Genomic DNA, 15,123 nt, shown 5'->3' with positions numbered 1-15,123 from the left:
TCATTGTTCGTGTGGTAATGTGATCGGTCCGTCCGTGCATCAGTCCGTCTGTCACACCAACCTACACACATTATTTGTAGTTCTTGTTTTTAAACGCTAAGAGCATACCTCTTAGGAGTGTGACTATGCCCTTTACAAATTTTGCGTTTTTTATTATTATTGTTGTTATTGTTATTATTATTGCGCGTCAGGAAATTTCTGAATACTCTGTGCACACACAAACTTGGGAGATAAAAGCGATTTCACGGCTAACGGTTTGGCAAGACATAAAAGCATCAAAATAAAACGATCTCTCATTAATTCAAAGTAAACAGGTATTTACTTGTTTCGGACTCCATGCTGAGTCACGAAAGGTGTAAACACTATTAAAGTGTCATAAAGGCTCGGCCCTGTCTATGAACATGTCTGACTGACAAACAGGTGTGCCATTGACCGCTCTTCTCTAGCCACACAAGAAAAACGAGGAGGTAGCAGGTCTACTATGCTAAGTGTGAGCGCACACCCTCACAGGTAATTAAAAAAAGTCCACAGGGAGGCACTTATTTTTAATTCGAACTTTCTTCCCCGTGTCAAGTTCTTTTTTAACTGTAAAGGTGTTTGTTGATTTAATACGTCTCGCCCAACAACAACCCTGGGGTGGATCGAACTTGTTATTCTGCAGTCCAAAAGAAAGGAAGATTCAAACCCTAAAAAGGTTAAAAGAACAAATGCTGTCCATTCATGGAGTGTAGCTAAGGTGTCTGACTGAACTCTGTGATCAACACTTCACCAAGAGTTCGTCCTGAGGTGTGCTGCACTTGTATCAAGTTCCTCCTAGCACCACCAAGGTAGGATTTCTCTTTTTCTGTATTGTTTTATATGTTTACCACTTCTGATATTAAGTATATATGTCAGCCTCAACACTAAAGATTTTATAAAATAAACTTGTGTTTGATTATTGCATTTAAAATGTAAAATGTAATTAAAATATTAGCAGACAGATGTTGAAAGAGTGTGTGAAGCTGTTACTATTTAGGTGTTCATACAGAGGGTGTACCTGATGTATATTGCAGGGAATAAGTTATATTTCAAATTTGGTTGTGTTTTAATGTCTATTTCTTGCCATAAGTACTTTTCGAACTCATGAGCATTGTGTTTAAAATCTTCTTAGGAGGAGTCTGTCAGATATGAAATACATCTGAGTGGTGGTGGCCGCGAGTGGTGGTGCGGATGATGATGGACTTTAGAAGATGAAGCTAGCTCAGTGTGACTTGCAGGAAGATAAAATAAGGAAACGAATAAATAAACGGCACGCATTGTGTTTACCTATTGCTGTACCGTATACAAATTGACGATAAAATAACAATGTGGTACACAAACTTGTTTCTCTTTCTTTTATAACTTTAAACTGTATGCCAGAAATTATCACAATAATGTGATGGCTTGCAATACTCCAAATACCGATCTTCTACACAGAAAACGTTGATGACGTCATTAGTGGTGCTGTAAGGCCGCCATCAGTTACCTGCTGTAGATGACGTCATTGTGATGACCATGATGACGAGTAAACATGTTCTGTGCGGTCTTGTGTGGCTCCTGTCATGTGACTTCCTCAGCTTCGTCCATTCGACAGTAAGTTCCACTGATGGGGAAATGAGGCGCGCGCACGACATGAGAGAGAGAGAGAAAGAAAAGTTTTAAATTTTAATTTGTCTTGTCGTCAGGCAAACACTCGCACACTAGACGCACGCATGCACGCACACACACGCAGAGAAAGAATAAAAGGTAAAAAAATCATCTATCGAATACGTCAAGCAATCTCTCTGTACAGTAAGTATGTGTGTGTGCGCGCGTTTGTATACTGGAGTGAGCATGTCGGACTGACTTTAATTTCAGTTCTATACTCCCATGACTCTCTCTGCGAGGATTCCTGTGATATTCTCTTTCAGTTCTCAGACGATTTCTGTGATTCAGTTGGATCTCTCGATCCCTGTAACTTACTTGTACTACACTCTATGTGACTCTCCTTTGTTTGTTTTTCATCAGCCGACTCTAACGATACAGGAGGTCGTGCTGGCCGTGAAAGAGAGAGAGAGTCGCCAGCTGGAGCTCACCACCCTCCCCATCACCTGCACCGACCCTGACGGAGACACTGTGCGCGTGTATCGTCAGTCCATCCATCCCACCAACCCCTGCGGCAACTGTTTTCCCATCTGGCCTTGTTCATCCGGTAAACGCACACGCTTTAATAAAACAACAACAACAACAACAAACCAGCATACAACCTTCGATTTAGTCGGCGTCAGCTTCTTCTTGCTGACTACTTGCAACAGACTTTGTATCATTTAGTTGCCGCCATTAAAGGCGTTGTGTGTGTGTGTCTCAGGAACAGGGTACTGTGTGATGTACACGCCCAGCGTGGGTACCCTCAACTACCTGGTGGCCACCCAGTACACGCTGGTGGTGGCCTGCACTGACGACAAAGGGGAGGAGGTTGCCGGGACCGTGGATGTCCGTCTGGAGCCCAACACCCCGCCTGCTTTCACCAATCCCCCCACTGGATACGGTGAGTCTGATGTAAGCCTCACTCCAGACCAAGCTGAACCGTTAATTGTTTTGAACGGAGAACAGTCAAGATATATCTTGCTCTTCCACTAGATTAAATAAGAAAGTATTTGTACACTAGAGTAAGGAGAGGGGAGAAACACTGGGACTGGGGAGGGTAAGGCTTATGAACGGTACACAGTCAAAGGAGGGAAAGGTTAGGAAAACAGACGTAATGTGCAGAAGGGAAATAACATGACGGAAGGATGGACGGACGCAGTGATACAGATGAATTACACAGTGCCTCCGTTGTTCTTACAGCCTCGTATTCGGTATCATCGACCAAAACTAAAGTGATCGGCGACCTCAAATACGACGTGAACGCTAACGATACAGATGGCGACGGAATCTTCTACACGATGACGTCATCGCCTGCATCTAACAGATTTGAAATTGGATACGGTAACCTTGGTGACAACCTCTACTGTTCTCTCTCTTTCTCTCTCTCCCCGTGTGTGTGTTCGTGTGTAAATACCTTACAGCCTCGGCACCCATGTTGCATGATGGTAGCAGTCTTTAACATATGTAAGATACCAACAGTCAAGGTGTGTTCTCACCTGTACAGGTAGCGGGATCATCAGAGCAGCAGCTGACCTGCGTTTTCAGTGTGACCCGTCCGTCACCTTCTCTGTCTACGCCTCTGACCAGTTTAACCCTTCGGTGGGCCCTAGTGTAATAACAACTACGTTCAGCGGTGGGTAGGACTTGAACCTCTTACCTGCTAAGTACTAGCGCGTGCAGACAGCACCGAGAGACTTATCTCATCTTCTCCCAGTTCCTTGCCTAGTCAAGCACTCGTTCAGTATTCTTCATTTCTTCTCTATTTCTTTTCCTTTACCTTTGTGTTACGTGTGTCTTAGCGAGTTTGTGTCAGGATCAGTGAGAGAGATGTTTCGTGTGATTGAAGAAAAACCAAAGAAGAAAGAGAGGGAGTGAGGGCTGGAGTGCTATAACCAGAAACAACCATGTCCACATGTCCACAAGCTGTGTTTCAGGTATCAACCAGCGGCCAGTGGTTACAAACCTTAACACGACAGTAAAGGTCGCTGAACTCACAGCAGCGCGAGCTCTCGTCTATGCTGCTGTTGTCACCGACGCCGACAAATACAACGACATATTCTACACAGTCAGGGCCTCACCTGAAGAGGGCTTGGATTACTACGCCGTGGACACTAGTGAGTCAACAACAACAACAACAACAACAACAACAACAGCAACAACAACAAATTCTTGAGGGTTAAACAAAATGAATATCGAGTTAAGGGAGGAGAAGGGGAGGAAAACAAATGTAAAGAGACATATGAGAAGAAGGAAAGGTGTAGGAGCCTTATACGCTTACTTACCTACATTAACTACCTATCGAACAACCTATCTACCTAAATAGCAGCCGATCTACCTACAATACTGTCTATGCCTATATAACTTTCAGTCAACTACAATCAAACAGAGTATACAATTCTCTGCTACTAAAGCTATCGTTTAGTTTGTCTTTTAATGTCTGCCATTTCAACGTTTCATTTTTAAAATGTCATCGACTAACAGGATTTAATTGCATTTCGTTTTGACCTCTGATGCTAAAGGCGTGTTTTCAATACCTCTTTGAAGGAGGCTAAGAAGATGATATATTAGTTCGAAAGGGTTCTTTTCTGTTGTATTTCACGATTTGTTTTATATATCTGAAGATGGCAAAGTAACAACGAGAAAAATCCTGGACTACGAGTACACTCCCCTAAGGACTGTCACCTTGTATTTCGACATCAGTGACGGCTTTTGCAAGGTGCCGACATCATGGCTGACAATACAGATTACTGATGTCAACGAACCACCAAAAATCTTTCCCAACGACATAGAGATCACAGTCTATGAGGGATTTGTAAGTTTACCCACTAACTTAAGCGAGATTAATTTTTTTTTCTCTCTCTCTCAAACTGACGATATCACTATTTTATTCGTGATGCCCACGTATCATAGACTGAGAGTTAAATATATCTTAAAGTATTTCACCCATGAATGTATAGAATGCCACCCACGCTTCTATAAGATACAAAAACATTGAAGAATAGATCACAGGCCATGTATGTGCTTTTAAAGTAAGGGAGGAGACTATGGGAGAGAACCTTGTATTGACCAGTTGGGCAGAAGTAGCAGGAAGTCAACAAAACAGACATCATGGTTGTACAAGGATACGTTTAAATTTTTGAAGACTTTAGGAGGTAAGAGAACTGGGACCATATGTTAATTAGGCCTATGAAACTACCTCTCGGCTAACCCTCGTTTTCGTTGTTTCAGATCAACACCGACCCGTTCTGGAAGGTCGTGGACCCGGACGAAAACGAGTACCATAAGTGGTCCCGTACCTCCAGCAGCGGCGACTTCGACGTGGATGACGACACGGGCAGCATCTTCTCCAAGGAAGAGATCGACATCGATCCCAAAGTAAAGAGTAAAATTTATAATTTGAAGGTCAGGGTCACTGACAAGGGTGGCTTGACCACAGATGGACAAGTCAAGATAACTGTTCTTGACAAGAACGACAATGAGCCGATTTTTGACAAGGTGGGGTTATTTTTCAGGAAAAGAAACAATTCCTCTTCTTGATCTTATGTCTCCATTGTTATTTTTTCCATTTTTCTTTCTTTTTTACTTATTTTTCTTTTCTTCCCTGTCCTCTTTCAATTTCTGTCAGCAGCAACGATATGTAAACTGACGCTTTATGGGCATCAGATTAAAAGTTTGGGCCATCGCACAGATGAACAGACCTAACATTGCATTTAACATTTTCACTATGTCCCTTGAAATGTCTGAAGTTTGTGAAACATATATTGAACACTTTTGGCATTTTCATTTGTGCTTAAAGAAAGATGTGGATTTTAAAACCTTACTTTTAGGCAAAGATTGACTCGAAGCAATCGACACGACTCAGCCCTGCGTGACACCTTGTGTTTTGACATTGCAGAAATAACGGTTCTCTCTGTTGACTCCAGCGGATGTTGATCTTAGAGAGTGTTGCTTTGCACTCAGGCGACCCAAGCTTATATGACTTTCTTGGTACAACTTAGAGTGTCTGAAAATATCCTCTACCTTCGTTGACCCTTACCTGTATGACCTCTGCTCTCTGTTGACCCCAGGCCGTTTTTGACGTGTCCGCCAACGAGTGCACAAAGCTGGGCACCATCCTGAGCAAGGTCACCGCCACGGACCGCGACAGCTCTTTCCAGGGTAACGACCGGTTGTTCTACAGCGCCACCGGGAGGTACATCAGCATCTTGTCCGACGGCAGCGTCGTTCTGACGTCACAATGCACGGCTGGCATCAATGACGACACTCTGGCTCACGTGACTGACCAGGGCCAATACCCGGGCCCGCTGAGTGGCGTCCCAGCGACCGTTACTTTCTCCTGTTCTGTGAGTGGGGTAGTTGACATCCGGGTCTTCACCAGCGGGTGTGTGTTTGTGACATTGAAGTTCTAAACGTGTTAACTAGAGTGACATATTGTTCATGTCTCAGTAGTTATTTTAACCCTTCTTATACTGAAACACTTGAATAGAGACCAAGCGAGCTGCTTGGTATTGTTTACTTTTTAGTTTTTTCAATAAAAATGACCATGATCAATCTTTCTTCACGGCTAACAACAGTATTTTATGATTAGCAACCTTTGCCCCATCTTTCAATCACCTTATTCCTCTGCATGCCAGCCATGTCCTACACCCCCCGTAAAGACTACCACTACAACTACTCCAACAACATCGACAACTGCCACCGTGACTATCTTTGCATCCAACACCAAGAAGGGGTTCCTGGACAATCTCGCGTGGCTTGTACCCGCCATTCTGCTGGGTATCGCCCTACTCTCCACACTTCTCTACCTCCTGTGGCGGTACTGCTCGGCTGCATGCACAAGATGTCGGTTACGTCGTGAGATGCTGAAGAAGTGAGTGGTCAGCTAGTTAGGGTCAGATGATGATGATGATGATGATGATGATGATGACAATAATACAACTTTCTTTCGAAATCCCCAGATATCATTCTTTCTCTGTTGATCTCTCTCTCTGATGTCGTTTCCCATTGTTTCTGTTAACAGATCACCCAAATCTCGAAATGTGAACGTGAAATCCAATGTAAAACCCAATGTGAAACCCAATGTGAAACCCAAACCGCCTGCGCCTAAGAAAAAAGAACTCCCACCACCACCTGAACCACCGTAAGTCGTCTAGCTAACCTCCCTTGACTGTAACACCTGTGGTTGTTAGTTTTTTTGTGCTGCGTGGTGCATAATCTCCTAGTGTCTGGAAAGATGTAGACATTGAAAGAACGAAGGAGACTGAATGAATTAAAGAATGATAACGAAAGGGAAAATTATTCAAGAATTTAGAGCAACAATTTTGTGTTACCTAGGCAACTTCCAGAAGAGCCTTTCCTGTTTGGATTTTGGAAAGAGAGTGAGTACTCACTTTATTTCGCCTAAAGAAATATGTGTAGTCTTCACACTTCACACATTTTCCAACTCTACAATTTACTATTTGGTCCTCTGATAGTGCACATTATTATTGTTGTTCTTGCTATTATTATTGTTATTGCTGTTATTATTATTACAAACCACAAGCGAAGATAGTAGATGGGTTAGTAACACCACCTGTGTTTCTTTTTTAAAATTTCTTTGTGATTTGCACAGACGCATTTTAATGTCTGTCGTGTTACAAGTCTGTTACATTATATTTTGTCGGCAGCCTACACGGACAGGAATCAAATAATCCCTCCATCACGCACCGCGCTGCCGGCGTCGGTTGCCAAGGACGACGAGGTGGCCGCCATTGTGCTCAAAGAGGAAATAGCGGAGAAAGAAGCCATAGCCAAGGAGCGGCAAGAAAAGATTGCCAAATACGAGAAAGAGGTCGACGACTACAAGAAAAAGATAAATGGAGTGGAGACCGAGCCTGCACCGAAACCACAGACACCACCGAAACCACCGAAGCGCAAAGTCTGCAACATTCTCTGAAAACTTTTCCAGACTTTGAGATGGTTCCCTTCTTCTGTCCCCCTTCACCCCTTGGCCCCCTTTACCCCTTGGCTAAACCATAGATAGACCTATCTGTCCCCACTGTGAAACATTCATGGGATCGGATTAGCATGTATGAGATGTGATTAGCCCTGTTCTCCTCCTGTTCACTGTCCCTATTTATACATGTTGTTACCATTTTGATTAATGTTCTCAAGTGTTCACTGTTTATATGTAGCTTATTGTTATAAATATAATTTGTCTTCCTGGTTTTCCGCCGATGCACGAACATTGCTAATGATCATTGTTTATTTATTATTTCCGAAAAAAATTCAGACAGTCTTAGTAGTCTTTTGTTACCCGAGACTGAATTAATGAAACATAATGTATTAATTGTCAGAAGCTTGAAGAAATATTTATTTTCCTTGTAGCCTCTTGTTTCCCAATCCTGATGTGGGTCTGTGAAACTCTTGATTTGACTACAACCTGCTCTTGTGTGTTTGTGTGTGAGAGAGAGAGAGAGAGTGTGAGTGTGTGTGTGTTTGGTGGTGGTGGGTGGGTAAGAAGAGATCTTTCTGTAGAGGGAGGAAGAGATATTCTCATGTTTACTCGTTTCTTTCGTTTCTTCAAGCACGTGAAAGAGGCCAACCGCCTTTTGATTCTATCAGCATCCCTTATCTTTGTAACTTGTTCAAGTTTCATCAAGTTTCTTTATATTACTTCCGTTAGGAAATATTTACTCAGATTAAATTTAAGATAGCAATGTAAGAGGACGCACAAACAAGGTGACGATGATATTTGTAGTTTATCTGCAACTTAGACGAGTATGTTGCAGCTTGCTTAAGAAAACATTAAGAATGTTTATCTGTTTTTACAATACAAAAGTTTTTTTCCTCTCTCTCTCTCTCTTGCCCGCTCGTCCGCTACTTCCTTCTCTTCCTTCTACCAGCTGATCGCTTTTTTTTTTTCAAACATGTGATTTCCTTTTCTGTACATTGTATGTAGTGTTGAAGATTCTTAGTCACGCATGTTGATCGATGATCTGATAAATTAAAATAAGATCTATGTTTTGGTTGTAAACTTATACAAACGAGTCGAAAAAAAATTTAAGCATTTTATTTACATTCGTTGCATGAACTGTAACTTTCCAACATATTTTCTCGAATAAATATTTTAAAATACAGCCTCGGAGGCAGCACACCCACATACACACCCACCCACCCACACACACACACACTAAACACAAGCACTGAGAAAATCATTGTAAGAACTAGTGAAGTATAAAATAACGACAAGTAATGTGGATTGTGATGACTAGTGCTCAGTCGCCATCTTTCAAGGCAGTAAGTTCTTGTCATGTTCACAAAGATACCTTGAGTAATATTCCTTGTTGGTAATCCCACTGTGAAGTGATCTTCCATTGTTTTTGTTTTCACCGGTTTGAGGTCTCGCGCAGCACAAAGGTTACGTCAGAAAATTCTCGGGGACTGTTACACTCCCCACTGCACTAGTCCCACTTCCTATCTCGGCCAATTCTCGTCCGACGTGATCATCAGTCAAGCTTCCCTGACAACAGGTGTCTCCCCAGTGGTCCACGTTCCTGACACTTGTTGAGGTGGATCTGTCTATGGGTAGGGAGGAGTCATGTCGGAGCTGTCCTCCTCCACGTCCCTGGAACACTTCAACCCCCGCACTAGCCTCCTGCACTCAGCCTTGAACTTGTGGTTGCAGAAGCCGTAGATGAAGGGGTTGACGGCGCTGCTGATCAAGTACGACTTCAGGCAAAGGTTCAAGAGGGCGCTCTTCATCGCGCTCGTGCCTGCCAGCATCAAGCCCGGCGCCGCCACGAAAAGAATGCTGACGATCACATAAGGGAGATAACTGACCAGCGAGGTCAACGTCATGAGAAACATGATGAAAGTAGAGCGCTTCCTGCTGAAGGCAGCCTTCCGCTTCCGGCGGAAGCTAGGGGTGGGTACGATGACCAGGTTGACGGCGTCCTTGCGTCTGCGCAGCTGCAGGGAGCGCGTCAGCTCCTCGAACAGCTTGGCGGGCATGTCCACTGCACCGCCTCCCCCTGCAGTTACCCCGCATGCGTGGAGGCGGCGACAGTCGGGTAGCGAGGCGGACATGGTCCTGGAGTCCGTCTTCAGTTTTTGGCCGCGCCACAGTCGCAGGGCGATCAGTGCGTATAGTGTGCACAGACAGGTCGTGGCGCCGAAGAAGAGGACGAAGAGAAAGGTGAAGTAGACGGTGGGGTAGACGGAGCCTTGCATGCCGTCCTTGACCCCGCAGTGCACCCCCACCCTTGCCGTGTTGTTGCCGCCGACGATGACATGGGTGGCGGCAGCGGCAGGCGAAAGCGGCACAGTGCTCCCCCCGAAGATAACGAGGGTGGGCCAGGCGAGGAGGAAGGCGATGACCAGCGCGCCGGCGATGGCGACGCGGCACTGACGGAGGGTGATGTGGCCACTCAGCGGGTGGCAGATGCGGCGGTAGCGTTCGGCGGCGATGGCGATGAGAGTGAAGACGGAGCCGATAAGTAGGGTGGTGCGCATCAGGCGCTGCGTGACGCACAGTAAGTGATCGAAGATCCGGTACCTGAGGGAAGACAAGTGGGAGTGAACTTGAGAATTGTTTTTATAAAGTTTGAAGCAACAGCACTTCGTATTTTCCTCTTCCACGCTATCATCTCTCCTCGCCCCACCCTCCACTCTTTCTTTCCTAACAGTGAAAGATAATCTTTCCACAACATTATCCAGAAACGTTGACCTGGCTGCAACAATCTGAAGACTGATAAGAAAAAAAATAAAAAAACGGAAAGGGGGTTCGAACCTGTGGTGCAGCAGCGTCATCTCCAGAGGCAAGACCAGCACGCAGCCGGCGAGGTCAAGGACGGCCAGCGCCAGCACGAAGTTGTTGAGCACGCTGCGACTCATGCGACATCGGCAGATGTAGCAGACGACGCTGTTGCCCACAACGCCGAAGACCATCACCATGGCCGCGTAGACGACCACGGGGATCTCCTCTGCCCTCATCGCCGTCTCATCAGCGAGGGTCTTCAATGGCGCGTGGACGGCAGGGATGGATAGAGTGTCCTATGCACCGCAGGTGCGATCGTCTCAGCGGTGTTGATAACACCATTGATGACGTCAGCCTTGGACCAACTTGCCACTTGAAGCCTGGAACATCAAAAAAGAAGAAAAAGGCGTGTCTTCTATTATTACCCTAAAATTTACAATACTTATATGTCTTAACAAAAAATGTGCACACAACAGTTTCTACAAAACTCGTTTTGTTACACAGACCTATCGTGTAGATGTTCAAGAGAATCAAAAACAACTGTCACCGAGAAAGCTGCAATGAGCAAACTATAGTAATAATTAACCCCAACAGTCATCAATTCGTAAGGTTAATCTGCGCAAAATTAATTTTCGAGACTTTCAGATGACACTTCTATACTGAAAGATTACTGATTAATAAGTGATTTAAAAATAACGGTTCATTTTAACTGCTAATTTGGTAAATATATAAAAGGGATACAATAAATAAATATCTATAAATTTTCGGGGTCTAACTATACTCACTAAAATAAGCGATGTGCTTTCACCAACCGGTTACATACAGTCTACACATATCTGTACGCACTGCTGTCAAGTGAACATTCTGGAGGCCAACTGTCAACGTTGTCATGCCAAGTCCGTTTGAACGTTTGAGCGGAAACGAGGCTGGCTCGAGCTCAGTGACGTCACTTGTTTTCGTGTCTAGAATAGAGACTGGGCAGCCATCGGACACGACCGCTTATCGCGAGACGAGATCGGTGACAAACGAGGAGAAGTCGCCATTCTCGCGACTGCACTGACTCTTGATTGACGCTCACCACTTGATGACCATCAGCCACCGCTCTCAGTGCGAAGTGCGCGGTGCGCGTGTGCATGAGTGAATGCATTACACACATATATATATATAGTGGATGCTATTTTTATCATTTAGTCAAAAAGTAAGTTTTTATATATATTATTTAATGAATGAATATGGTAGATCTGTATAAGTTAGTTTATTTATAACCTGAACCCGAAAGAAAGAAAAAAAATGTAGAAAAGAGAAAGGATTAAGGAAAAGAAAAGCATAGAAAAAGAACAAGAAAGAATAAAAGATAAACGAATGATGGAAGAAAAAAGAAAAGAGAAAACAAAACGAAAAAGAAAACGAAAGAAAAATTAGAGAAAGAAAGGGGGGATGATGAAGAAGAACAATGATTAGGAAGAGGACTAAGTCCAGCAATAGCGTCTAGAAGGAACATAGTAATGTTTACACAATGGACAACGGCCATTAATTGGGGGGGGGGGGGACAGCGATGTTTGTTCTTTAACACTTTCATTTCCCCAAATATGTGATTGCGTGCCTGTGTGTATGTGTGTGTGTAAGTTTGTTTGTACACCACTGCTGCTTTGTTCTCCGTACGAACACACCACAATGTCAAAGGCGTTTCAGAGTTGGGGTTGGGGGTGACTCGCTGAAAAAAATTAAAAAAAATAGTGAGTGGTACTTCAGTGCTGCGAGAGTGGGAGCGGGAGGAAAGTGAGTGGCTGAAGGCGAAAGCCATGAGGACGCGAGTTCATTTTTTGGTGGAGAGAAGAGGGCCCTGAAGAGTAAAGAGGTTTGTGGAGGTGGGGGAAGCTATCGAGAACGTAGGCGCCGAAAACAAGACGAGAAACACTCGAGTCTGGAATTCTTGGTTCGCCTGCTCGGGGTCAGAGGTGAGTGCAAAAAGCTCTCCTCCCACCCACCCTTAGCCTGTCCCCCCCATCGCCTTCATCTCATGCCATCCTTTGCTCTTCTTTTCACTTTTTAAAAAAGTAATGACTTTACTTTCTCACAATCTCTGAAAGTATGCACTACATTACCTCTTAACTGCCAAAGTATTTATTAAAGTATTTGTTATTGCTTATTTGTTTATATATAACTATTAATATTAACTATTAAAGTTTATGAAAGAAACTGACCACAGCACTGATAAAATAGTCTGAGTACAGATGAAGCAAGTAATGTTATTAAGTCTTACTGAATATTGCAATGTACCTACAGTAGTCAACCACATACCTAATGAAAACTTCAGTCCAAGTAGAGTCGAAGCAGGCAACTTCAATGTCCTAATAAACAGCTGCAGTCTCGGTATAGTTTATGTAAACCTATCACAGTGTGGGATACCATCTCCACGGTAATGACATTTTTATGGAGCAACAGTACGACGATTGATGTCTCACTGACACGACAACTTTGACAAGAGAAAATCGAAAATGTTGAAAATCCTTGACGATACAAGTCGACAAACTGTTGTAGATGGCTCCTTCCAAAACACGACAAATCAGCCTATAACAATATTCTTTATCTTGTTATTGAATTTTATAGAAGGAAGTAAAATCTGCGTCAACTCTGTCTAGAAACTGAAAACTCAAATCCCGTTACAGAAAAAAATTTCTTATTTTCTGCCTCCAGCCTCCCTTCCTCTGAAGGCCGGACAAAGGGCCGAACCTCTGAGGGCCACAAAGTCTTATTGTATCAACAACAAAGTCTCGTTGTATTGGTAAGTATTAATAAAGTCTGATTGTACTGGCAATCTTGACAAAGTCTGATTGTATTGACAAAGTTTCAATGTATGGCAAACAATCTGACTGTATTGACAAATAATTTTAGACTAAATTTCCAGCGTTCCGAAAGTTTGTCTCCAAATCAATCTCTTATGACCATCACACACAATTTTGCAAACGTGGTCAAAGCTGGACACATGTCCCCGGTTAAGAAGAACCAGAAAGGACAGACATGTTTACGAAGAAAACAAATGCATGTAAGAGTTTATGTGTGGATGTTTATGTTTATGTGTTTATCAACAGTTTCTCACCGTCAGGCAGTCCGCGGACACACACAGGTGTGAGGGAGGCTGGTCTGTTGACGAAGTGAGATGGTGTAGGTCTGTGATCACCTGCCTGGTGCAGCAAGTGTCGCGTTGTCGCTGCAGCAGACGCACGCCTCCACTTGGCCAGCAGGCGCTGGCGTGACGCGAAACTGTATCTGGCCGGAGCATCCACTTCCGGCTCCACTTCAGCCAGCCTCTCCGTGACGTCAGACGCTGGACTTTCGTCTGGTGTCAGCGATATTCAGCCGACAGTGTCCAACGGTTGATAGCACCCCACCACGCAAATAAATCCTGCGTATTGGTGTTTCATCAACATAACTATAGTTTGGTCTCTTTTGATTTTTGACATTTTATTTCAATTCTATATTTTGTAATATTTTCTTGAGGAGAGTGGGGGCTGGGACATGAACATGATCTTTCACTGATGTCTTTAATCAATTTCTAAGTTGTTTTGGCATTTTCTTCATACATATCGCCAATATATCGCCAACATATCTCCCACATCGTTTTACATATCATAAAAGTGACTAAATTCTCATTCAGAAAAAATGCTTAAAATAGCAAGTAAAAAAATTAAAATAAAATAAATAAGTTTCTACATTTTAGTGAAGCAATATCACAAGTATCACAAATATATCAAATATATCGACTCGTACTTCTCTCCCTTTCTGACACATTATCGTTTCTGCTTAAGCGTAATTATTTTGTAAGGGATGGATGGATTCACGGACGGGTCCCTGTGTGTCTGCTGGTATGTGTGAGATTGTTGTACTAGTCCGAGCACATTGGCCGACTTGCCTGCGCGTTTATCCATGCACGTACACGCACGATGTCTTTCTACTGCTGGTAGTGAGGGGCATGGATAATTCCCCCATTCCCATATCACTTGGTCAGAGGATTCGACACACTTCTTCAAGTGATTTTTATCTGGGATGCCGACACGACCAGCCAAGAATACAAGCAGTTTTTTTCATGTTGGTCAAGACTTCTGCAGCTTAAAACGATACGAAAATATCCCTCGCACGATGTGTTGGCAGATGGACATAACAGCCATGGAAAAAATCTTTTCCAAAACTCTGTCAAACGTGTGTCCATACTTGCCCGGTCAACAACACGACCTTCAGATGTAGACATACATTTGCTGCACTTAGCTCAAAGACCTGTTTCGGAAAATAACGGTCCCCTAAGTGTCAGTCAGCAGGAAGTAACAGCATCTGCATGGAGGTTATCTTCACGTGCATCCACAACTATCGTTGTAGGTCACCTCCGTTTATGCCGGATACACCAGACAAGTAGGCACAACCTGTCTACCGCAGCAATTGATTGCTGTGTACTTGCACTTGAAGTTCTCTAATTAGTATCTGGTTCTTTAATCAGTGTCAGCCAATCAAGGGCAGCAAACGGCCAGTCAAGACACCGACGAAAGGCGCTGACAAGTATAGGCACAATCTTATTTACAAAGTGCAAGTCACCAAGTACCACGTGACGTAATCAGCACAATCTTATTTACAAAGTGCGAGTGTCCAATGACTGGCCAACATTGTCTGAAATACACAGGTGGACTATCACTTGCCTCAAGTGTATAACTTCAGCATTAAGATTGGAGATGATTGGTTTAGACAGCATA

General features: G+C 43.7%; 2 protein-coding genes across 4 annotated transcripts; one reads left to right on the top strand and one right to left on the bottom strand.

Moving 5' to 3' along the window:
* Positions 1–598: 598 nt before the first annotated feature.
* Positions 599–8,019, top strand: LOC112562397 (cadherin EGF LAG seven-pass G-type receptor 2-like). Of its 2 annotated transcripts, XM_025235647.1 has the most exons (15): positions 599–827; positions 1,151–1,349; positions 1,456–1,611; positions 2,026–2,209; positions 2,366–2,545; positions 2,845–2,985; positions 3,149–3,277; positions 3,579–3,758; positions 4,266–4,456; positions 4,873–5,139; positions 5,712–5,987; positions 6,279–6,514; positions 6,665–6,784; positions 6,979–7,022; positions 7,311–8,019. In XM_025235647.1, the coding sequence occupies exons 3-15, from the start codon at positions 1,528–1,530 to the stop codon at positions 7,577–7,579; spliced, it is 2,301 nt and encodes a 766-aa protein (XP_025091432.1). In that variant the 5' UTR covers positions 599–827; positions 1,151–1,349; positions 1,456–1,527; the 3' UTR covers positions 7,580–8,019. The 2 variants fall into 2 exon arrangements, with proteins under 2 accessions (XP_025091432.1, XP_025091431.1); XM_025235646.1 differs by lacking the exon at positions 1,151–1,349.
* A 660-nt stretch (positions 8,020–8,679) lies between these two features.
* Positions 8,680–13,686, bottom strand: LOC112562399 (cholecystokinin receptor type A-like). 2 transcript variants are annotated; one of them, XM_025235650.1, is made up of 3 exons: positions 13,482–13,686; positions 10,415–10,761; positions 8,680–10,180 (listed from the first exon to the last, which is right to left on the bottom strand). In XM_025235650.1, exons 2-3 carry the CDS (start codon positions 10,615–10,617, stop codon positions 9,205–9,207), a joined length of 1,179 nt encoding a protein of 392 aa, XP_025091435.1. In that variant the 5' UTR covers positions 10,618–10,761; positions 13,482–13,686; the 3' UTR covers positions 8,680–9,204. The 2 variants fall into 2 exon arrangements, with proteins under 2 accessions (XP_025091435.1, XP_025091436.1); XM_025235651.1 differs by lacking the exon at positions 13,482–13,686 and adding an exon at positions 11,167–11,300.
* Between the last annotated feature and the right edge of the window lie 1,437 nt (positions 13,687–15,123).

The sequence above is a fragment of the Pomacea canaliculata genome, linkage group LG4, assembly GCF_003073045.1.
Source record: "Pomacea canaliculata isolate SZHN2017 linkage group LG4, ASM307304v1, whole genome shotgun sequence".
NCBI classification, from domain to species: Eukaryota; Metazoa; Mollusca; class Gastropoda; order Architaenioglossa; family Ampullariidae; genus Pomacea; species Pomacea canaliculata.
This window is presented reverse-complemented; position numbering and strand designations above follow the sequence as displayed.

Excerpts from the sequence above, each read along its gene's own strand:
- LOC112562397 (XM_025235646.1), top strand. The coding sequence starts at position 1,528 with ATGACCATGATGACGAGTAAACATGTTCTGTGCGGTCTTGTGTGGCTC. Across the intron at positions 2,210-2,365 it reads CATCTGGCCTTGTTCATCCG|GAACAGGGTACTGTGTGATG; the intron begins GTAAACGCACAC and ends TGTGTGTCTCAG. Across the intron at positions 4,457-4,872 it reads TCACAGTCTATGAGGGATTT|ATCAACACCGACCCGTTCTG; the intron begins GTAAGTTTACCC and ends TCGTTGTTTCAG.
- LOC112562399 (XM_025235650.1), bottom strand. The coding sequence starts at position 10,617 with ATGAGGGCAGAGGAGATCCCCGTGGTCGTCTACGCGGCCATGGTGATG. Across the intron at positions 10,181-10,414 it reads ATGACGCTGCTGCACCACAG|GTACCGGATCTTCGATCACT; the intron begins GTTCGAACCCCC and ends GTCTTCCCTCAG.